Source organism: Ammospiza caudacuta, chromosome 3 (genome assembly GCF_027887145.1).
Source record: "Ammospiza caudacuta isolate bAmmCau1 chromosome 3, bAmmCau1.pri, whole genome shotgun sequence".
In the NCBI taxonomy this organism is placed as follows: Eukaryota; Metazoa; Chordata; class Aves; order Passeriformes; family Passerellidae; genus Ammospiza; species Ammospiza caudacuta.
Window position 1 is genome coordinate 100,015,122 of NC_080595.1, and position 25,031 is coordinate 100,040,152.

At 38.6% G+C, this 25,031-nt stretch overlaps 1 protein-coding gene across 1 annotated transcript in view; it reads right to left on the reverse strand.

Moving 5' to 3' along the window:
* Positions 1 to 7,984: 7,984 nt before the first annotated feature.
* The window catches only part of COL19A1 (collagen type XIX alpha 1 chain), a 172,939-nt gene continuing 155,892 nt past the window's right edge, over positions 7,985 to 25,031 (reverse strand). Inside the window, exons 42-50 of the mRNA XM_058801774.1 lie at positions 22,962 to 23,006; positions 22,790 to 22,852; positions 21,270 to 21,305; positions 21,078 to 21,122; positions 18,583 to 18,753; positions 17,584 to 17,650; positions 15,607 to 15,762; positions 9,380 to 9,457; positions 7,985 to 9,155 (exon numbers count right to left, since the gene is read on the reverse strand). Of these exons, the coding sequence (XP_058657757.1) occupies positions 9,019 to 9,155; positions 9,380 to 9,457; positions 15,607 to 15,762; positions 17,584 to 17,650; positions 18,583 to 18,753; positions 21,078 to 21,122; positions 21,270 to 21,305; positions 22,790 to 22,852; positions 22,962 to 23,006 (798 nt within the window). The 3' untranslated portion in view covers positions 7,985 to 9,018. The remainder of the gene's footprint in view (positions 9,156 to 9,379; positions 9,458 to 15,606; positions 15,763 to 17,583; positions 17,651 to 18,582; positions 18,754 to 21,077; positions 21,123 to 21,269; positions 21,306 to 22,789; positions 22,853 to 22,961; positions 23,007 to 25,031) is intronic.

Genomic DNA, 25,031 nt, shown 5'->3' on the forward strand with positions numbered 1-25,031 from the left:
GTTTTTAGAGGAAAATGTGCAATGTGGGTATTCTGTTCCTCTCTTTATAAATTAAATTAATTTTGGTTTGACTTTACCTCTCTGAACTTTATTCTCTCTTCAAGACAATGATGAAACCACCCTATGATATTTCTTTTTTTCTCATTATTGGCTGTCCAAATTTTCCTATACAAGCTTTGGCACATTTGTTTTAAGCACTGATTTTTCTCCTAGCCCTTAACTGTGTGCTCATGCTTCAAACACTTGATGCCATGTGACCACAGAGAGAAATAACAAGATCCATGGAGAATTTCGTTTTGCATGTAACATGTAAGATAACACTAAAGGAAAAAGTAAAAGTATAATGTTTGCTTCAAAAGGAGTTCTTGAAAAAAATAGTAGTTAAACCTACCTCAAACCAAAGTCACCAAAATTGGCAAGTGCAAAGAATTGCATTTGTGAACAAATCCAGAAGATGCCACACAAGGTGAGCGGCTTGGGAACACATAAAGGGATTTTCAAAAGTTTTTGAATTAGGTCGGTTTCTACTGACTTGGAGCAGAGTCCTCAAAAGTACTCCTTAGGTAGTGGAACAAATAAAACACTAGTAAAAAACCTGTAGTTTCACCAGCAAACTTTTATTTTGACTATAAAGTGTGTAAAACTGCTGAAAAGGAAAAAATCTCACCTGATAACAGAATGAAAATATTGTTTTCTGTACGTAATGCATAAACATATGAATCAAAAGAAGCAAACCCCCCCCCCACATTTAAATATAACTGTGAAGTGCTTTAGAAAATATAGTCTGAAAAATGCATAAAATTCTACAATAGAAGGAAATTCATGTAGGAGCAAAAATATGCATATGCAAAATTCAAATAAGAATTATTACAATCAAACAAATTCCAACATTGAGAGTCAATTCAATGCAGAATCTCTATAAGTGGACATTTTAAGATTGTGACAGATTTTCTGCTTTTGAGCTGACTCACAAGTTTTAACTTAAAGAACAGAAGAAAAACTTCTCAGGCCCATTGTAATTCCTTATGGGATGCATAGGTTAATTTAATTCTCAATTCCAAATCTTACACAAGAATGGAAAAGAGGTACTTGACAAATGGTAGACTGTACACTGGAACATACCAGAGATTGGATTTTTAGTAACAGCACATTCAAGTAAAATAAAGATTTGGAAAATAAAGACAGGATTATGAATTTAAAATAAAGATGTATTGACTATGGTGATACAGAAAAAAGATTTTGAATAAAGCTAGAAGATACAGTGCAAAGAGACTGAGAGGTTTCACAAGCCACTGTCAGTGTGCCAACAATTTTAACCAGATGCTCCTGAAATCTTGGTGAAATCCCAAGTAAATCTTGTTCTCATCTCCTTCAGGTTCAGCATCATAAAATTCTGTGAGATTTATTGAGCAGAAGACTAGTGAAAATCTTTTACCCACCATGATCTCTGTCATCACTTCTAGTTCTGGAGGTTTAATTGCAGGGTGATAAATATATATTTTAACTCCTCAGTTACTTCAGTATAGGCAGGAACCCAGAGAAAATCATAATGAGAACCAGTTTATAGACTTTTTTTGGTTGGACAAGAACTTCAAGATCATTGAGTCTGACTCTTAACCTGGCACTGCCAACAAATTTGGTGGCCTTCTGGCAGGGTTGTAGTGGGGATGGAGGAAGGAAGAGGAAATGACATCATCTATCTGGACAAAGAATTTGACACTGTCCTACACATCCTTGCCTGTAAACTGGAGAGATGTGGATTTGACAGACAGACAGACCACACTAAAAGAGTTGAGGTCACTGACTCAATATCCAAGTGGAGGCCAGTTCCTCAAGGGTCCATATTGGGACTGTTTAGTCTTTGCTGGTGCCATGGACCATGGGATCAGGTGCATCCTCAGCAAGTTTGCCAACGACACCAAGCTGTGTGGTGGGATCAACGTGCTGGGGGAAGGGATGGGACAGAGGCTCGAGAAGCGAGTTCATGGGAACCTCATGAGCTTCAGCAAGGCCAAGGTCCTGCGCCTGGGACTGGTGATGGGTTGGGACAATCCTCAGCATCCATCCATCCATCCATCCATCCATCCATCCATCCATCCATCCATCCATCCATCCAGACTCCCCAGTTTACAGAGCCTTCCTATCCTCCAGCAGATGAACACTCTCACCCAGCTTGGTGCTGTCTGCAATTGACTGAGGGTGCCCTCAATCCCCTCATTCAGGTCACTGATAAAGACACTGAACAGGATCAACCCCAATTCTGAGCCTTGGGGAACCCCACTAGTGACCAGAGGCCAGCTGGATTTACACCATTCACCATCACTCTATTAGCAAGAATTCATAACACTGCTGCCAAATATTGAGCTAGGAGATAGATGTATTACACAGCTATAGATTATGTACACATATAATTAATATAAGAGTTTATATATGTTTTTTGCCTCAGCCATCACTGGGTTCAAGCAAGTTAGTATGAACTGCTGCCAAAAAATCTTGAATGTTTCACAAAGGCCAAAGTCTCTATAGCCAAAGAAGCTCTAGAGCACTATTTGGAGCTCCCAAATTATGTATGAAACCAAGGCTAAGGAGGATTACACTACATTTTGTGTCCTTGAATACTTCGTCATGATCTGAGCTCATCCAGAGCCAAGCAAAGATATACAACAAAATTTGTTTTCCTTCAAATATGAAAAGTGTCAGCAGATGGTATTTTGAAGGTTACTTGAAGGACAGAAGGAAAAAGAAACCAAGTTTCCCAAGAAACATTTGTTTCAGAGACAGCAGTGTTAATTCATCCTGGCAAAACACAGAAGTTGAGCTTTACTTACAAAGGCTGCATTTTTGCAAATGTTGTTAAATTGCTTAGATAATTGTGTGAAATGTGTTTGCTTGACCTGCTCATCACTGTATTATTTTTTGGCCATGTAACCTCTGCTTCCTTTATACTTAAAAAATGCAGTTGCTGCATCTCCTCTGCTCACGGGCCACAGGTAGAGAAAAAATATCTATATTTTGTAGGGCAGGTTCCTCCTGTGGGATTTGCTACAGCTTCAGTTTTATTCCCTCCCTTCAATTTTTTGTTACTCCTGTTCTCTTTTGCCTGCTCTCTGTGCATTCAAAAGCATGAGTAAACCTGACAGCTTCAGACAATGAACAAAACAAAATTTCTGGAGTCACTATGAAACTGGAAGAAAGAAAATCAAGTAAGTGGTGAAATTATTACCTAGAGTCCTTTAGAATGCCATCAGCCTTTTTCCTCCTGGGAGAGTTAGAGAGGAAGAGAAAAATGAAAATTCCTACAGTTCCTAAAGTTCAGGGAAACATTTCTTGAATAAAAGTGATTATCTCCTACTTGGGCGGTAAGTTTATCTGCATTCAGAGAATGCATTAATTTCCATAAATTATATACATATTAAGACCAAGGTTTTGCATTTAGTTGGCTTTGTTTGTTTGTTTTTTAATCCAGATTGTAGAGCTCCAGGTTTAGGAAGCACAAGCCTGACTTCAGCTGGGGTTAAAATCCAACCCCCCAAATTCAGCCAACCCACCCTGACTTCTCCCCAGAGCCCACTGCAGTGGCTTTGCTTTGTGCCTCTCCTGTCTCCTGTCTGCAGCTGCATCCTCCCTCTCGTGATTTGACACAGAATGAAAGGCTGACATTTTTGACAGAGCCACAAACAGAAAGTATGCAAAATATTTCCATTTCCATCCATCCTGTTTCAGATGTACATGGCCACACAATAATGTAAAAAGTTATTTTTCATCCACTTAATACATTTCCATTGAACTGAACCTTAAATGCTGCAAACCAAAAATATAAGGAAGGAAGAAAGCAACCAGTCATCATGTTCTGTGATTCATTCAGTGACAGCTGCATACAATTCAGAAATGAAAGAATACAAAACACCAAGGTATGTCATTGAGAATCCTTCAAACATTCAGACTGGAGACAGAATATATTTACATTAAAACTGCAGTAAGCAATTAAATGCATTCGTGTTTATAGAATAGCAGACTAAAAGAAAACTGCTAAAAGACATGTAGACTCCAATCTTTTTGGCTACAACCTTATTTTGGTTTAGAATCTGTAATATTTGTTAGCAATTAATATTTGAAAACCACATTTCCTTACAGTATCCTGAAGCTTGAATTTTCCACTTAAATACCAACCATCACAAAGTCAGGTTTAAACTTGTTCTCCATGGCTTACACCCACCTATGTGCACAGAGGTGATTTAAACATCCATCAAGTACAATCAAATTGTAGTGGACATATCAGGTTTCAGGAAAAATTTGCATGACTTGGTACATCCGGAATCTATGAAAAACTCAATATGAACACACCCCAAATCAGCAATGTTTTGATTTCTCAGTTACTTTTCTTGTTCTAACATTTCACATTGAAGCAGTATTACTACTGCATTGGTAAAACGCAAGATTAAGAACTGATTTTATGTAGTCTGTGTGGAGAAACAAGTTTATAAAATGCTAATTTAGCCAGTGGGGTTTTTACAAGATTTTACAAAATGTTTACAAGATTTTACAAAATATTTACAAGATAAACATTTCAGAAAAAAAAGAAAAAAATTGAATGCACATAGAAATGAAAAATAACATTTCACCCTTGCAAAAAAGAAGATCCAAAATACTTTGTGTGATTATCCATTAATTAAAACCCCCACTTATTTAACAAAGTTATGCATACCTAACATCTGTCATAACCCACAATCATAAAATGTAAGGGAAGGATAGATAATCAATCCTGTTTCTGTATCACAGTGCTCTTTTAACATTGAAACCAGATCCAGCTTAAGGTAAGAAAATTGGTTCTCAAAACATTGCCAGGCTGCACTGCTGCCCAATTGTACCTGGGATGCTGCTGAAGCTTTTACTAACCACAGGTGAGTCCCTCCTCCCCTGGGGACAAACATCATTGCAGGGGACATGAATGGTGCCTGAAAATGAGATGTTACCACAACACATTCTTTTATAACATACATAAAACACAATATAATAATAAACACAAAATCTTAGCAATATTATCTTACAATAATTATCCAAGAAAGGCAGTATTTCTGCAAATACCACCATGCAAACGAAAGAGATTTGAAGAAAGAAAATAGAAAAAAGTAACTCTCAAGAACAAAATCAGAAACACAGACTGTTGTGCTGTGAGAATACACATGGCTGGGTCAGCTCTTGTTCTGCTGGGCCAGTTATGCCTGGGCTGTAATCCTTGTACTGAAAGGATGTTTTGCACTCCACCATGTGGACAGCAGGAGATCTGCTGCAGCCTCGGGAGAGCTTCCCTCTGAGGAAGTTTCTGTACTCTCTTTAGGCAAACTGAGTAGTTCTCTACGTTGCTATTTAAAGAAAATCCCAACATGTGCTTAATAGGTGATAAAGCAACTTGACATAAAATATAAAAGTCTGACCCTGAACTAGGATAAAGCTTAAAGAGCTTTTAAAAAAGGTTTAAAAAAAATTGTCAAAGTTATTTCACTTCTGAGTCTTGTTGCATGTAAACAAACCCAAAGCAGAATAAAAGGCCTTATGCTACTGGAAAAAAAATAATCCCTCGTGTTTATTTCCTTGCAGTGCTTACTGCAGCATGAACTGCTCAAAACAGATATAAAACTGATAAGCAAATTGCAAAAGAGATTAGCATCCCCTCTTCCCTCCCTGGCCTCCTGCCCAAAAACTAAGACAACATCAGTCTGAAACTGCAAAGAAATTTCAGGGGCCAAACCTGAAAAGCATGCAGACACATGTTTCCAGCTACTTTCCACTTTCAATTCTAAAAATGTGAATTAGGAGCAAACCAGTGTGAAGTAAAGTTAAGCAGGGATTAGCTCTGCTCTACCCTAGTGAAGAAAGTGGCATCTTAAAATAGGTACTCAGATAGCCCATATAAAAAATTACCCGTTTTCTCACATGAGAAAATTAAAGTGGGCTTTTTAGCAAAATAAAAATAAAAATAATGCAACAAGATAATTACCAAAGTTACCTGAAAATCAACTGAAAGCATTCAAATACATTTTAGAAAGACCTTTCTCTTTAAGCCTATAAAAAGAAAAAGGCATCTGTAGGAAACATAGATGAAAAAATAAAACTTCCTCAAATATAAAAAGTGTTCTGCTTCCCAATAATTTCAAGTAAATTAAAATACAGCAATTGCATCTGGCAGATAACAGATGCTGGGTTTCAGCAAGCTAAAAGCCCCAAAATATACAGATACCACCAAAGTGGTGCAATGGTCTATGTACAGCCTTCCAGGATGGGGCTGCTTGGGAACCTCTAAGTCACTCAAGTACTAATTCAAGACAGCACCCTTTTCAATATTATCACAGAAAATGAAGTTCAAAATTACCTTCTGAAGTAAAAAATGTTTAGATTATACATATATTGGAATTACTAGAGAAGTAACAAAAAAAAAAAACCCCAAAAACCCAAAAAAACCAAAACCAAAAAGAAACAGAAAATGTTTATGCAAGATACCTGACCAGCAGTTCCTTTCAGAGAATGGACACCAGTATGTGGGGCTGCTCCTCTGGTGTCCATGTTTAGACACTGGGATGTGCTGGTGCCAGGCTGTGCTCTCTGGTTGGGCCATGGCAGCAGTCGGTGCCTCAGTGCCCTGTCTCAAGCTGCCTCACCATTCCCAGCCCTCCCACAGCCCCAGAGCTCTGAGGACCAGGACTGGAAGGGTGATCGGTTCCACAGGGCAAACCAGAACATGCTCCATGGGCACAGCAGCTCTGCAGTGGGAGCAGCTTGTGTTGAGCTGAGCTCAGGCAGGACCATGTGTCCCAAATGCACCTTCACCCCAGAAGGACAGTGCTGCCCACAGAGCAGGGGCTGTGCTGGCCTGGAAAAGGGACAGCCATTGGACAGACATCCTGAGGAGTGAGGGCTAAGAAGAACAGGAGGTGTAAGGACTGGGTTTGCCTGTGGGCTTTAGACCCCATTCTCACAAGGAAAGATAAAGCACCCTGACTCCCCAAGGCGTCCCCAGCTGCAGGGTGTAGTGCAGCTCCTTCAGGAAATAGTTTCATGGTGTGCCACAGGTTTTCTGCCATCCTCATTCCTGCTGCCCTCTCCTGTCCCAGGTGCTTACTCTCAGCCTTCCATCCCTGTGTTTCCTTTAACGTCCTTTTGTAGCAAGCACCTTCTCTCCTCCAAACACCTAACTGATGAACATGTCAGGGATCTGTGCTTTCCCTTTCAGAAAGTGTCCTGAGTGCCCCAGCTGCTGCCTGAGTTAATTCGGTCACTTCTTGCTCTCATCTTGTTCCTCTGCTCTGGACGCAAGTGCTAGGAACTATTTAGAACAAATGCCAATGTGCATCTCTTGCTAGAGAATCCCACCAGTCATTCCTTAACTGCTTTTGAGCAAAACCCAGAATTCAGCCAGATTCATGTATCACAACAGCTTCTCTGGAAGCCAGGACTTTCAATTTGACAATACTTCCCTGGTAGCTCAGTACTGCTCAAGCACAGTTATCAAAACTACTTCCCTGCCTAATGTGGGAGAGTGACTGCCTTCCAAACAATGGGATAAAAGCCCTCAGTATGGCTTTGTACTACAGGAGCATTTTGCAGTTGTGGGTTATAGATGTTTGTGTTCTCTAAGCAGCACCTTCGCTTTCTATTGCCCTGTACAAAATTCCACAGGACTAACTTAGGGTCATCTGTTTCCTAATAACCAGAAGTGAAATTTTGGCCACTCCTACTCACTCCTTTTCAGGATCATCTGTGTGATCAATTTTCTTCAGATTTTCTTTTGCTCAACCATTTGAACTCTACATGATTTATACATTGTTCTGTTTTGTTCATCATTGACATTTTCTGTTACTGCAGCCTTTACTAAATGACTGAAAACTGGATGCTGTTGCTCTCAGCAGTACACCTTTCTAGGAGAGTTTTGTATTTTTTTCCGAATTTCTCTTGAACTCAAAAAATTTTGTGTCACCAGTAAATAGGATCTGTGAATTGTGTACTGTACAGATTCCATGTTCTTCTCAAGCTGATTTCAGCATGTGACTATTGCAGGAGGAAGAAGAAAACAGTGCCATCACCAAGATTAGAGGCTTGTGAAGTTCCATTCTTGGAATATGCACTCACCAGCCTCTGCTCTAAAGCAAGAGGTCACCTTTGCTGTAGCAGACTTAATAGCAGAGTAGCTTGATTCCAGACCTTAGTAGCCTTACTCAGTCCACCTAATGGTTAGAAGGTGTGCCAGCTCTCAGTCCAGAGCACTGTCAGCAGCCTCTTGCATTTAATATCTGGGGTGTGTGAAACCACGACTGAAGGAACACACAAGCCCCCAGCTGGGACTAATTCCAGTCAGGAGAGACACTTCTGGAGCTACAGCCGGTGATCTTCCAGTCAGTCTGAAGCTCCCTGTAGGACGGGATAAGGAGACCACAAACACATCTTTGTTTCCTTTTTTGCCATCTTGGATGTGCCTGTAATGGTGGGCAGCATTCCTGGAGCAAGGCAGACCCTTATCAAAAGGTGTGTTGGAGCCTCCTTGGGGAACATGAATGTTGAGTCTGAACAGAGTTCCCAGTGCTCCAGCTCAGGTCCTGCATTCGCCATGAACGAGTACTCTTTGTGACTTCAGAAATCTATTTTTTCCATTGAAAATTCACCACCAGCAAGAAAAATAAAGCCAGCTTACATATGGAGGCATACATAATGTCTTAAGTTATAATAAAATATTTTTTTTTGAAGAAAGAAGTTTATGAAAATTATTTGGGCCTATTTTCTGTTCTAAGCAAAATAAATAAGAGAAACAACACATGGAATGCACTCTGGAAAATACATGACATCATGTCATCATTATGACACTGCAAATAACATAGAAAAAGGCTCAATTTTGTGCCTTACAAATTATCTATATACCATGCAGTGTCGAGAGAAAAAAAATAATGCACCAAATATTTCAAAAAATTAAATAAACTTATTGGAAAGAGTGAAAAGTGACCGTGAACCCAAGTGTCAGGGGGAGGGATTTTATTTCCTGCTGGTGCGTGAGCGAGTCTGTGACACATGGTAGTAGCAATCCGCCGGGTTGCACCTCCCGCTGGCTCCAGGCGGCCCCTGCGGTCCCGGGGAGCCCGATGCTCCTGGTGGGCCTGGCAGGCCTGCAGCTGGCAAAACAAAGCTACAATTAGCAGGGTCCTCACCAGAGCACGAGCAGTGCCCTGCTTTCCATCACCCACATCAGGTGCGCTCCAGCACATCCGCAAGGAGGCAGGTGGGGCTGACCTCACGCTGCAATCCGGCTCGGGAGGAAAAGCAGGAGTGCAAAACCAGGAGAAAGGCCTGTTAGTTCATAAATAACAATAGCAGAAATAGATCTGGAGACTTGTACCTGCAGGGCCAGGCGGTCCAGGGTTACCAGGCAGTCCAATTCCAGGCTCGCCTCTTTCCCCTTTCTGTCCTCTATAACCTACACAGAATAAAGATATGAAGATAAGAGCACCCTCTTATTTTAGGTAGGAATTTTCTGTATATCTTGTTGACATGAAATTACCAAGACAAATATAATTGAGAAAGCACATGCTCAGTTCTCTTCTTCAGAGTTCTTTTTTTTTTTTCGAAACCACTCTTAAGTTTATAAGTTCCTTCTGGAAAATATGAGCATTTCTAGCTCTAACTGTTACATCATCTGTCAAAGGGCTCTTGCTTTGTTCACTAGCTTGACCCTTCCCCAAGATTTTAAGTTACCTGAAATTCCTCTAATAAAGAGCCAAATGCAGATTTTACTCTCTCTGTTCTGCATAAATCCTTACACTTGCACTTTTAGGACTTTTTGTAAAGTGGTAGTTTTATGATTAGACATTCTCCTGTATGTGAGAGAAGTCCCACTCCCTGGCCACTTCTTTTTCCTTGAACTGTTTTTAAAAGTTTTATTAGTTGGAATCTTTAGAGCAGAGGACTTATTGCCACAGTAAAATATTTTCCCGATTATTTTAAGTTAAGAGTGTACCTTTATTATGCAGGAGAAAGGATGAAGGCATTTTTAGAGGAGACACCTGCCACAAACCCTTACTTCAAAAGGGCTTACAAGGAAACACTTCTGTACCCAGCACTTCAGATGCTGGCATGTAAGGTGACAAAAGTTTAGGGTTAATTTGCTGATTTCTGGTCACATTTGGAATGAAAATCTTCCTGCTTCAAGGACCAGTATATTTTTAGCATCACCTATGCCATACAATAAACTATTGAGTTCCTCCTCTTGTGAAGAACTGTTACTTAGTTTGAATTAAAAGAGAAGAGCACAGCCATGCCAATCCACCTGATGTCCCATGAAGATTAACTGGCACTGACAGGTGGATGGCAAAGGCTCTCTTTCCAGTGTGGTATGGTCTATGCAACACTGCTACCTTACAGGATATTCCAGAAGGAAATTACTTTGAGGGCTGTGGGTACCAATTCAGGGTTGCCACAACAGACACAATGCAGCAGGAATGGTACACGGAGCATTCAAGCTTTCTGTTACACACAAGCTCATTATACACTTCAGTAGAAAGTCTGCTATCTGTTGCAATCATTCCAGCATGCAAAACAGAGCATCAATCATCTTACTCCTCTCAGCACCACAACAAGGAAATTACAGTGAGGCAAGAATGTTATAAAATGCATGCAGGGTGCTATACATAACACAACTAAAGGAAATCAACAGTTTAAAATCTCACAGAAACCCAAATTCAAATTAACCATGCATTCTGGTCACTGAGTTATGTTAAGCAGAATTGTACAAGGCATACACACACACAAGCTATAAAGACTAAGAAAAAGGAATATGGAGGTATTTGTATTGGATTTTGAATCTTGGATTTACTCTCCAATGACCACAGTAATATTTATAACTACACCAAGTTGGTTTGTTCTGAAAAATCTTGTGCAACTTCTAGTATTGCTGCTTTTTGCAAAGCTCAATAATACAACTACAGAATCCATTACATGCCCTATTTATTTTATATTTCTCAATGTTTTTTAATTTACAGTCAACAGTTACAATGCATTTCCCACTACAAACCCAGTTAACTCTAATTTTACAGTGGACTTCTGCCACTAATGATTTGTTTTGCATTTCTTTAGTTATGGAGAAGAGAGAGAAATCAAAGGTACTATACATCACATTTACAATCTCCATGATAAACATTACTGCAGGTCTTTGACACACCATAATTGAAAACAACTGAGATAGACTGAATGATTCTGTAAACATCACTGGAACACAAGAAAATAAGGAAAAAAGCCGCTATAATAGGACAAAGAGCAGCATGGTTTAGTGATAAACCCTTATTCACTGTATCCAAATACACATGCAAGGGTGTAGTTTTTACATGGTGGCAGGTAAGTTCTGCTAGCACTGAAGTTTAATACAAAAATTCCCAAATACCTTGTCTAACAATAAGGCTTTATTTGATAGAACGCAAGAATTTTAATAAACAGACTTATATGTAAACAATGTGAACAATGTAAGGTGTAATTCTGGCAGAAAAATATTTGATTTTTAATGAGGTATATTTTGCTCAGAAGCAAGGCCATGATTACACCTCTAGAGGATAATATCACCTTCTTTCTGAGCTTAGACTGACAAACTCACACACAGTCAAAGGAAAATATTACCATACACACCAAACAGATTTATCATTTTTAATGTAAAGGCACATATAAGATGCTATCTACTTTTCCTGGTAGAATTAAAATTTCAGTAAGAGGCACCTGCTTAATTAAAAAAGTAACTGTTTTAGCAGAACCTTTCACTCAGGTCCTAGAAGTTTTGTTGTGATTTCTGTAACCCCAAATGTTACAAACACATACCCAACGTGGGCAGTACAGTAAACACTTGGTAGCAGTATATAGCAAGTTTGTGTTCATACAGATAAGCTTTTGCTCATAGATGAGGAGTCACAGCTGGAATTCCGCTCTCAGTTTGGTGCTTGCCACAAACAGCACAATCAGAAGTGTCACTACTGCTACAGCCTCAGCTCTACATGGAAATGACAGAAGTTCATGTCCATGAACTCAGAGGTGAAAGGTATTTAAACTGCTCCAGAAGCTAATGCACCCACATCATGGAGACCCTCTTCCATCAGCATGGACAATGCAGCACCTGAAACTAACATGTCAAGTATCTGAGAAATCTGAGGTTCTTTAATACAAATACAAGGCAAAGAGATGGCCCCCACAGGGAACAATGAGACCAAAGTACCCACTGTGCTTTACTGTGCAAATACTCTGTGTCCTTAAAAAAACTGCAAAGCAACAGAGAGGGTGCCAAGACGAAGCCCCCTCATCCAGCCCCCAGTACATGTTCTGACTTCCTTCTGTATGTTACAGCTGTCTAGCTGAGGGAGCAGCTGGGTTTCAAATCAAAGTAAAACAGGTTAACTTTAACCTCCACAGCAGAGAACAATTTGCAGGAGGTATCTTGAAACCAGTGCAGCCATTTCAGAGGAATGACTGTCTATAGACAACATTCACTACAATGGGCTCCTGATGTCAGCCAAGGTTTCTACAGGCTTCCACCATACAAATAAGTAATTTTCATAAGAGACATAAACTTTACAACAGAGATTACCAATAAAGATAAGGAGCTTTCACTATTCATTGCATGGCATTTTTATTTTCTGAGCTGAGCTATTTTTTTTTTTGATTCCTTGAGGCTACCATAAGTTATGAGGACCTATAAAAATATTTTCCTCAATTTGACAGAAAGAATGAATTTTAACTAGGATAGAATCTTTTCTCTATTGAAAAAAGAAATCAAGTAATATTAACATAAGGAATCTCTGGATTGTTAAGTTATCACAAGGTGCAGTTCATCTAATGGACCAAAATTCCCTTACTATTACAATTTTAAAAATCCAATTAAGTCAGTGGAGTTAATCGAGCTAGATCCTCTTACACATGACAAGCTGACTGTCTGTTTACAGATGGATGACACTGATATATCTTGTTTGTAAAGACTTGAAATAAACTTTCTAATTCTGTAGGAGGTTTTAAGGTATAAACATACCTTAATACTCATGCAGAGTAAAGTCCCTCTGTTCTCCCTTAAGGACATGCTGTACTTTTTACCATTAGCCCTGCCTCAGAGCATCAGCTTGCAGGTGCATAGTTTTTGAAATGAATATATACATATATGTCTATAAAAAATCTTCCATTGGCTATCTGAATACCAATTATGTGTTTCACAATTTCAGTTGCAATTCTATTTTGCTTGCATGCTATATTTCTAATGAGACCATCCTATAAATTATATCTACCTGAACCACTGGGAAGGTTGTGAGGAACACCATGAACAACCTTGCTGAAGGCCAGCAGGTAAAAATTCTGGACTTCGTTAGAAGGGAATGAATCTCTGCATAAGAGTCTAGCAATTCCTCAAATACACTTTTTGAAAACCATGCCTATAAGTCCAAAAGTCAATATCTTTCTTTTTTGCTTCTAAGACTAACCCACTACCTATTAGTTTGCTGTGCAGAAGGAGATTCTGTTGGAATCCACCCAAATAATTCCTGACCAGTTTCCAGGGGAACCAACACCACACTCAAGGTGTATGGAGGGACCCCTGTGAATCCTCAGATGAAGTTAAACACCGCTCCAGACACCCAGCAGCATCTGGCTGGCTCTAGCAGGCTCTGCATGCAGCATCACAAACAGGACATATCACAGAGGTCCTGTTAATTGCTTGCCACAAGCATCCACTTCTCACTGCCTGTGGGGGACAAGTGATTCCCTCTGCCACGTATTACTGCACACAGCAAATCCCTGGAGTTGGCAGTCTGGGCTACTCCCAAGTGAGAAATAGAATAAGAAGTGTCTATCAGCCTGTATCAGGACTTGTGCACACAGCATGCTACCTTAAAGGACCCAGCCACACATGCACGTAATGTGCTTCACCAAGAAGTCTTGTTTGCTATGTATTTTATGGCTGAAGACAAGCTGGAATATAAAAAGATACTTTTCAATCTGCTCAGAGATTTGAATTTCTTTTTACTCTTGGCACAAAGCTATTAACATGCACAAGCACAACTGAGGAAGGTTTGAAGGGTGTGTGTAAGTGTGTACCTCTTACAGGACAGTCTCTTATTCACAGTATAAAAAAGAGGCAAGGTAAACTTCTGGTTTTCTTTCCTTGGAAGTGTAAATTTTTGTATCTTTTTATGTATCAGAGAATTAAAGGCTTTACACTTAGCTTACCTTTTACTAATTAAAAACAAGTATTGAGCATATTGGTAAAATAAATGGAAATCCTGTGTACATGGGGCACTATTTTACTTAACTATAAGATATGGAAAAGCAGCTTTTTTTTGTTTGTTTTTTTTTCAAGCATAGCTATCATCTTTTAGTCTTGATGCTCACTAGCTGGAAATGAAACCTAGTGCAGCGTTTCTCTTCCCAGAAGTGTTTGAGATTATCCAGTACATCCATCATTATTGAACAATCTGGCACTGACATTGAAGGTGACTATTTGCAGTGGTCTGAATATTTAGGTAACGATGAAGTCAGTGTTGTAAGATTCTAAGCCTTTTATTGTTTTCCTTGATGCTTTATTCTTGTTCTTCTCATTCTGAGCTCATCACATTTTTCAAGCTTCTGTCAGTGGTTTGCGCTTATCAGTGTTAGTAAGTCCTTATTCTTCTGATAGCTTTAGGATCCACACATCTTCAGCTTTGCTGGCATGTTCTTCATTCCAGTCTGACTTGCTCTGACTCCAGAGCAGACCAAACTAACAAAAGATAATAAAGAACTACCTACAGATAAACTGCAAATGACATGTTACCCACCCACAAAATATTATTCATCTATAAATTCTTTTTTCTTTCTAGTCTCTTCTCGTCTTTCTTTTAATCTCTGAAAGGCTGGCTCTACAGTAGAGCACAACTACAATGATCCTGGATCCCTCAGAGCTAATTTTGCACTAAATGACACTTTTGCGGTAAAAGTAGCTCACAGAAATGAGAGTCCGATACTGTCCAAGTTCATTGCAATGCACAAATTACTGTTTGGGGTACAGTTGATGCCTTAAGTTAGTGAAAAACTGATTACTCTGATTTCTTCTTTTATGAAAATAGGTTCCTACACCATAAGAAAAACTAATTTAGTAATATTTCAGTTTTCACTGCTTCTTCAGTTTTTTATGCCCTGTATTTTCTCAGGATATGAGCTGAGAGCAGTTGGACCAGGAGACAGAACGATTTTTTTTCTTAAAAAAGATGGCCTCTAAATATGAAGCTGACTCTAAATAGCAAGAGTGTTGGCATTGTTTTTCTTACTTATTCAAGTATTTTGTAGGAAAAAATACCTGCTACAGTATTTCTGTCAGATTTAGATATCTGTCAATAATTAAATTTATAACTGATTAGAATAAAATGCACTGATTAGGAGTTTTTAATCAGTAAAATCCACACATTTACTATGGGTTAATATTTAGATGTGGTCTGGAAAAACATAAGTACATAAGTTTAAAAGTTAATCATTAGAAAGCTAGATAGCTAGTCCTGGCTTATTTAATAAACATTAGCAAGTGTATAAGGATTTCAAGATACAGCTAAAAGGAACATTTTTTGGAATGCCTACCTTGAATTCCACGTTCTCCTGGTGGCCCTGGCAAACCGTCCTTTCCTGGTGGCCCTGGTGATCCATCTTTTCCTGGGGGCCCTGGTTTTCCATGAGCTTGGGAGGCAAGCATTGCAGCAGGCAGCTTCAGCTGGGATACAAATTGACCCATCCTTTCTTCATTAATCAAAGACACAGGAAAAGTTGGTAAGAAGTCTGCTAGCAAAAAAGGGGAAAAAATCCCAAAGCCCCAGCTAAACTTTCTGTAAGTAGGGTTTTTAATTCTTCTTAAAGTCAAGGTATTAAATGCTCCAATAAGCACTGAGACCTTCAGTTCCAACTCAGATTCATGTCTGAGTCTTTACCCTTTGAAATAATCAGAATTAATTTGTCTAAAATTTTCTGTTACTACTCTCCATTACTAACATATTCCAATATTTCAAATTATTTCTGACTGCTGTTCATGGAAGCACTTAAAACACATAGACAGAATAATTAGTACTTAACACACTGATGGAGGGCTACCTTCTATTTTTGTAACTCATATTAAGCTGCAAAGTAGAGATTAAATCCTGTGAACAGTTCTTGGAATGTGCTGGAACCTGAAAACTGTTGTAAAAAACCTGAAAGCACTCAGCAAAAATTGCTAATTGCAGATATTTCAGAATAGAAATTTTCATGCTGGTGAGATAAAGTGTCCTTGGTAATATTTTACTGTTCCTTAGAGGTAGGTAACATAGGTACTAATCTTGGCTCTGTATCACTTACACCAGATTAAAGCCCTAAGCATGCCACAATTTAGTGGGTATTTACAGTGGTAGAGTTTTAAGATTTAAGAATAAAATTAGAGAAGAGTGGGCATCAAACAAAAAAGAAGGAAGGTGATAGAAAGTAAACAAAATGAAGCAATACCAAAACTGGAAGATCTGTGGGAACAGTAGCGAGGTGTAGAAAAGGGAATAGCTATAAAGACAAAACTACTTTATTCCCTGTAGGCAGGGCACCTTATAATGCCTTCTTTTTGTGAATAGACTAAATATTTGTTACCATTCTATCTGAATGGGAAAAGGAAGTGACTTCACTCAAATTGCTCTTGAAATACATTATAGGTTGAACTCTGAGGGGTAGCACCCTGGGGAAAGGTGATAATGCACAAAGTGATAGCCTTGTTACAAAGCGAAAAACTGCCTGAACAGGTTAAGAAGTCTCAAGCTTTATATAATTTCTTTTATCTCTAAAAGATAGATTTGCCCACAAATATTAATGACAGAATAACAAAGCATATTGAGGACATAAGAAATGCATTTTGCTATGGAAGAGAAGCTACTGTTAAGGGGTGTTCATGAAGAAGCTTGTTTCAGAAACCGGAGTCACAGCTTTTCTACCATGACTAAAGGAATGCTGGGGAAGAAAAATATTCCCTTTTCAGAGTAAGGACTCATCTAAGAAATCTTACATAATACAAAGGCCTTGGCTGAATCTGGTACTTGCCTAAAACTGTGCCAGATGACGGTGGTCTGGCAGGGAGCTCTGGAACTCAGCAGGGATATTTGCTGAGAAAACTGCAGAGGAGCTTAGACCTATGTGACTGAAGGCTGTTGAACCTTTCTCTTATGTAGACAGTCTGCCACTAAGTGGCCAAAATAATTAGGTACATCTGTGGTCTCTGCTTTAGTAACATTTCAATACCTTAATGGTATGTAGTAGATAAACAGTATCTGCAGTGATACATGACGCATATATGTACCTACAATGACACTTATGTTTGCTGTTATGATTTGGAGAAGACTACTCTTCAGTGCTGATCTTTTACATAGGAAATACTCTGTTTAACAGATACTCTAACCTCTCCTTGCTTGAACAGAATCATGCAAGGTAGACTTGCTAAACACAGCTACAGCAACAAGGTACCTGCTAAGTCCAATGTAAGTTAGATGACATGTAAAGAAATTTAGAGCAGAATTTCAGATTTAGTTGTATAATATTTCCTATTCTTACCTTCAAATACCTTAAGAACCTCTTGTTTGATATATTTCTTTATTTCTTCAAGTGAAATTGCATCAGCCTGATGAGGAAAAAGAAAGGTGATATGTATCAGAAGGAATATGCAGAGGACAACTTATGATGCTACAAAAATAAGAAATGCTCAAATTAGCACTACCAGTATAAACCTTTCACCAACAGATAAGTGTTTTAATTTTTTTTGTTATTTATTTTACTGCAAAGGCCACTTTACTGCAAATACATTATAATATTGTAAAGATACTAGTGGCATGAAGTGGGAGAAGCACTCCCAGCTGCCAAGATGACCAGGATGTGATGAGTATGGAACTTATCTTGCACAAGACAGCAAGGATGATCAGGAACAAAAATCTGCTTTACTTTTGCATGGCATCTTCCAACTTCTCACCTGCCCTGGGGACTACTTGCTCTGATGCACCGCTGACCAGAACAGAACCATGGTCCCAGTAACTTCACTGGAAAAGTGTTTTAGAGCTTTACCTTACATGATTGAGGTTAAAAAGAACCCATAGTATGGATGTGTGTGCCTGTGTGCTCATGCAGAAAAATCAAGTTATCTACAATTGGCAAGCAGAATTTTATTGTCTTTCTAAATGCTGATTTCTCTTCTATCGAGAATCAATTTTGGCCACCTCCTTTTCTTTCCCAGTTGCAAAGGCTCAGACTGCAGCTCTTAATCTTATGGAAAATGTGAAAATTAACAGTACTGAGTAGCCATATTGGTATGCAGGAACTAAAGAAATAAATAATTAAAGCTTATCCATAGCAGATGTTTTAAAAAATAATTAAAAATAACTGCCTGATCATGTGGGTATATTTTTTTCACCTTAAATGAACACTGAAATGATCTGAGAGAAATCCTTAGTTTTTCTAATACTGTGCTATTTCTCAGTTGAATTTCCACTGCTCAGCTCATGTTATCTTCATAACTTGTCTGAATACACAAACAACCAAGATAAACTTATATTAGCTTACTGGAAACCCTGGGGGTCCTGGTGAGCCTGGGGGACCTTGATGACCTGGTGATCCTGGATAGCCTCTGTCTCCTGGAGGGCCAACAGGACCCACATCCCCCTTTTCTCCTGATGGGCCAGGCTTCCCTCGTTCCCCCTGGGGACCTCTGTCCCCTGGAATACCCTGATCTCCCTGTGAAAAATAAAAGCAGAAGGAAAACCATTGCACATCGTGGAACAAACCTGAACAGCCACCTGAGAATGCTAAAGAGAAAATTCTTGCCTGTTCAGAAACAGACTGAGTCATGCAGGAAAGATGATTTTCCAGGCTGAACCTTGTCTCTGAAAATATATTTTGTTTTCTTGCACTTTTGATGTTGAAGTCGACTACAAAAAATAATAGCTTGACTCTGTAGCCCACTTTTCAAGGACAGAACTTGAGCATAGAAAGGTTTTAGCCCTTATAGAAGGATCTAGGAATGTCAATTATGTCATAGGTATAATTCAGGTGCTCAGATTCACACAAGCAAAAGACACCAAGAAATCTCCTGTAACTTTCCTTAGAAGTCTACTATTTTATGTCTTCATTTACACAAAATTATACTTAATCCAAGTTATTTCCAGTACTCAAACATACTAGGAGGAAGCTGGAGAGGAATTTTTAAGAAGGACATTTAGTGACAGGACAAGGGGTAATGGCTTCAGACTGAAAGAGAGTCAGTTTAGATGAGATATTAGGAAGAAATTCTTTACTGTGAGATGCTGAGGCACTGGAACAAGCTGTCCAGAGAAGCAAGGAAATATATTAAGGCCAGGTGGGATGGGGCTTAGAGCAACCTGGTCTGATGAAAGGTCCATGGCAAGGTGGCTGGAACTTGATGATCTTTAGAGATACCTTCCAGCCCACGCCTTTCTGTGGTTCTGTGATAGATAAGTTGTCAGGTTTATAACCCTGCAGAGTAGCTACAGATAGCTCTTCTACCAGAGATAAAGAAAAAGGCAAGTTTCTCTAGAATCATGGTACTGTGCCAGTGTGAAGCTGATCCTTTTCTTATAAACAATCCATGTTTTACAGGCTGCCAGTGTGTAGGAGGCAAATCAAATATTACAAGTGTTTTTTAACTGCCTCCAGTGTTTTCTTCATGTTTTGAAAAAGGTCCTTGTAAAAATTCATAAAATAGGTCATATATTCCTCCAGACTCCTCTTTAATTGTACAAAATTAAATTGTACACCATGAATTGTATAAAATTCAGGACATTTGAGTTTTGTGATCTCTGCCTAAGGTGCTGCTTTATTCAGCCTTTCTCCTTTCTAGCATTCTCCTATCTCTTGTATTTTATCTTGTACCAAATTCTGTGCAGAAGGAACTGCTGTTTTTCCTGTGTTTGTACCTGCTCTCCTCCACCAGGTTCACAATCTGTGATCAAGGTCTGGAGATAGCAACAAAAACAAGCAAGCCACTAGCACTTGTATCTGTTGAAATCTCTAGGAAACAGGTTGGTATAAAACATGTTTTCAATCTAGTTTGTCACTCAGTTTATAAAGTAGTCATAACAGTAGTGTTTAGTCACTCAAAGGATCTATAAAACTATTTCAGCCCAGGTGGCTTATTCCTTCTTAAAATGAATTCTATAAGGACATTCTTATATCAGAAAAGAAAAATTCAGGAGTTATGTTCTGTCCTTCCAATTTTGATGCTTCTCTTTTCTGTTACTACAACAGCTGGTCTCAAACTGAAGGAGCATGCTGTACAGCACTAATAATAATAATGGCTGCAAGAAAACCTTGACTATATTTTCTGTACTCATTACAATCTCTATCACAAATGCAGGCCTGTGTCCTTAAAGGCAAAACCAGAACCTTGCAAACAGTTAATTTTTTAAGGGATAGTTGTAGTAATTGTTAAATCCTCATGTCTCTTCAGTGTCATAAAGCATAAATGTGGCAGCCATGTGATTAGGACATCAGGACTTTGGGAATGTTATAAGAAGACTGTGTTTCATATATATATATATAAACACACCTCTCACCTCCCATAATCATTCCTGCCCACCATGGCCTTGTTCCCACAATCAGAACTGTCTGAAGAGTTTGGGAAGCAGTCAGGTATTGCACTGGCATTCCTGCTGCCTAAGTGTGACAAGCTTGTTTTACATAAAACATGATTTGTGTCTGTGACATAGAAAGGAGGACAACAGGGCAAGTTCATGGCTTTTGTAAAATCTGACAACAGCATAACTGGATTATCTGCTTTCCATTTTCAGCCTATTGATCAATTTACAGTGTCCAGGCCAACTGTGTTAGAAAGTCTGTAAAATGCGTTTTTACTCTAAATGCAGAAGCCAAATCAACTCTAATTCCTTGAAGTGGTGTCTAGGACCTAAACCTCTTAGATTTTTAGGTGACTGCTTGAAGTTCACAGAGAACTAATTTCTTGATTTTGCCTATAAGATAGGTGCTGATGAGATGTTTATATGCTCAGTGAAAAGAGAAAAGTTTTCATAACAGGGACTTACACGTTCTCCTTTGGGTCCTCTGTCTCCTGGTCTCCCCACAGCACCCTGAAATGTGGTTTTTGAAAAAAGGTAAACTTATCAGTTAAAGGCTTTATTGTGTATTCATGTGTTAGCAGAATGCAAAGCAACTGCCTAAGATTAACAGCTGTGGTTTCTGTGAGGAATAAAATGAATAAAAGCATGTTTTCTTACCGGAGGACCTGGCAATCCATCTTTTCCATTGATTCCCTAGGAAAAAAATTAATATGTTTATGTGTTTTTAAAGTATAAAGGGTAAAGCTCAGTGTTTAGTGCCATATCAGTAAATGCTCCGAAGCTTCAGAAGAAGCAGTTTGTGTGGCTACAATATAGAAATACAAAGAGCATCATGATGTGCACCAAATCTAATGATCATCCAACTTTAAATAACAAATTATAGGGAAACTTTGCAAATTTGGAATATTTGTACATGCACATGCACTTTTTCAGTAGCAGCTAGCCATAATACAACCATGGGAGAGAGTTCTTTTATTCTAGATATTAGCCCTGGTGCTGAATTACCCTTCTGCTCTTGCAGAGATTATGCCTTACTATTACAAATCCAGAACCATTCTTTGGTTGTCAGGACTTGCAGCATAGCACAGTTTTGGTCTCATGGGTTAAAGCCATTTCCTTCCCCTGAGAAGGTGGCTGCACTCATAGCAACTGCTGGAAACTGTTCCAGGCCCACATTATCTTCCAGACTGGAATGTGGCATGATCTGAGAGTCCTGGGTGGTATGGGCCAAGATAATGTCAGAGAGTATATTAACAATTGTACAATGCCAGATAATTGCAAGATAAAGACTCTGGCAGTGTTTAATTTAGTAGGATATTTATGGGTCTGCACATGTAGCAAACTCACAGCTGTGAGTGAGAAAGGATGACTTGTATGAGCAGAGACAGCAGGAATATTTCTTTCTCCTCATATACTGCAAAGTGGAGCTTGGCACAGATTAGGCACCTTGGGCTAATTTGCTGCTGTAACTACAGAAACTGTGTCCACTTTGCAGACAGAAGTGTAAAGTGGAGATGTGCTGACAAGCTGCAAAGCACTGCTGCTCATGCTCATCCCCAAAACACCAAGGTTCAGGGGAGATAATGAGTCCTGCACTACCCTGGCTGAACCCCTTCTGGAATATAAACTAGGTTTGTTCAACCAGCTCAGACAGGGCTGGCTACACTGCTGTCACACTTTTATTACATAAAGGGAGCAGATTAGACATCTCCTAAGTGAACAGTAAATGCCTCAGCTGCCACAGTGATGCTGTGCTGCATCACCTGTATACAGAAGAGTCTCAAAGTTTATTCAGTCATGAAGCCCACGCTTCTCTGTCTAAACTGAAACTGAGAACCTGTTCTGTCACCCCATCCTTTACTGACTGTGCTGAGTGTCTGGGTTCACATTCTCCCCCTGGAAAAAGTACAAGAGGAAACTTTATGTCAGCAAGATCCAAATGACCTTCATAAGACCTTTAAAGGCAACATCTTAGTAAGATTAACTATTAAAACACCACAATACCAGGAATAATTCTTTTTTAGATGGTTAATATTAAGCAGTGTAGCTCTGTGTGTTCTTCACATGTTACCTACTCTAACACAAAGCAAGATGCAATGTCCTTTCTTTTGTAACTTCTGATAAACTAATCCACCTCTTTTTGTAGCAAGTTATAAATTCAGTATAAAATTTCTTACTGGTTTTCCTTGTGGCCCTTCTGGACCAGGGAAGCCTATATCTCCTATAGGTCCTCTTTCACCCTAAGGAAGAAGAAAACACACATGAAAACACTGCATGAAAAACCTTGCATTAGGTGTTTGAAATATTTGTTTGCTATTGTAAGAATCCAGAACTCAAATGTGTACTTACAGGTTCTCCTGGCAAGCCTGGGGACCCAGGAGATCCTGGCTTTCCCTGCAAAAAGAGAATATTACACATTCATATTATTAGGAAGCCAAATGAAATGTACCTCTATATAAAAAATAAGAGAGTATATATATGTGGGAGAAATATTCAAGGTATTGCTCATTAATGCTTTAAGAAAGGAAAAAGAAATATTTCACCAGATTTTTGTCATATTTAATGAACAGGCTCTTGTTTTAAATGTTACTTAGCCACTTGGTTTTGCTTATCCTTCTTGAATACTAAGATGCTTTTATGAAATTTTTTTTACACCACCATGATTTTCATCTTGAGAAGTCATAGTCAGATCAAGGTTTTTTAGTGTGTATGTAAAATCAAGGTTTTTTCCTTCAGGTAATTTCTAGTCCCAATTTTTTTTTTTTTTTTTTTTTTTTTGTATATGACTTTATTACTCACTTAACACCTTTTGCAAATTTTCTTGTTGTTTTGATCATTTCTATTGTCATTTCATGTTTACCCTGCCAGAATTCACAATCCTCTCTTATGACATCATTTAAATGTTGATTTTAAGTGTCCCTTTAGGATGCTGTTATGGTTTTGGCAAACCACCACAGATGCCCTTCTTTTAACAACTTGGACCTACATTTCCTGAAGTATCCTTAGAGCAGATCCTCAGGTGACTTTGTACAAGTGAGAGACCAAACCCATCAGCACCAGGGACAACTCTGGGAACAGCAGCACTGAGGGTTTGTGCTGAAATGGGCACTGGGGGCAATGCTTGCAGGATCTCAGTCCAAGCTGCCCTGACAATCTCAGCAATCTCAGCAAAACACCAAAGTGAAAATAAGAGGTTTCCATTTCCAGATGGGGAAGAGGGTTCACTATTCAATCTAGGGAATGATGACAGGTACAGAAGACAAATTCTTTTCCAGCAAGATATGTGGATATGTCTCAAAATCCTCCTAGACTACTGAAAAAAAATTTGTCTCTCATATCTACTAGTTTGTTGATTAAAACTCCTTAACATAATTGTGAAAAAATCCAATTTATTTCAGGGGAAAATATTTTATTCCACTGGATTCTATTAGAACTAAATATAGTCAACAGAATGTAGCTTCACCCCTGAAGAAGGGGGCTCATTAAATATTTCTTATCCAACTTGAATAGAGAACATCCAATAACTTGGGAAATTCATAACAGTGGGAAATTCACAGGAAATGCACAACTGTGCAGTGTCATTATTAACAGTGCAAAATCTCTTTCAGAACAACAAGCTTTGAAATTCTTACATCTGCTATAAAGCTCAGAGAAATACTTTCCCCCTTAAATGTGCAATTCTTTTAGGAAAACTCAATGAAATTAGGCTATTTAAGATGATGTTCTCTTGGAACTCACAGTAAATAGACTAAATCAGTGGCTAATGGAAATAGGAATGTGTAGACACATACTTCTCTTTTATTTCATGAAACACATTTATAATTTAAACAGTTCCTGAATGTATTGGTAGCTGCCAAAATTTAATAATAAATCTATTTGCATATAAATAACTCTGTATTGCCTCCTGAAATATGGATAAACTTTTTTATTAAATAGTAAATGAAATCTAATATCTTCATTTCCTTTAGGAACATAAATGAATAATTATAATTTCAATTTATTATTAGTTACTTTTACTTTCACCTACAACAAAGTTCCTCTATGACTTTCAGAAACTCCTCTGAATATCATATGTAAATAGCTGACAAAGCATTCTCCTAGAGCAAATGTTTGATTGACTTGATATGCAGATCCCTGTGGGCTGCAATAAATAATGTTCATGATTTTCCTTTGTGATAGAAAGATGCTCAGAAATTTGTGCATGCCCAGGAACACAAAAAATGTCTTTATCTATATTAAACAGAGGCAATGGGAAGGATCTCACGTTTCTTAACTAAGCATATGCAGCTTTGAATTCCAGCTTTATCATGCATTCACTTCACTCTGTCATTTTAATAATATGAACCCTTGCTGCTATTAAAACTCTAATTTCTTTAGGGAAAACCCATAATCATACCTACACATAAAGCACAAACCAAG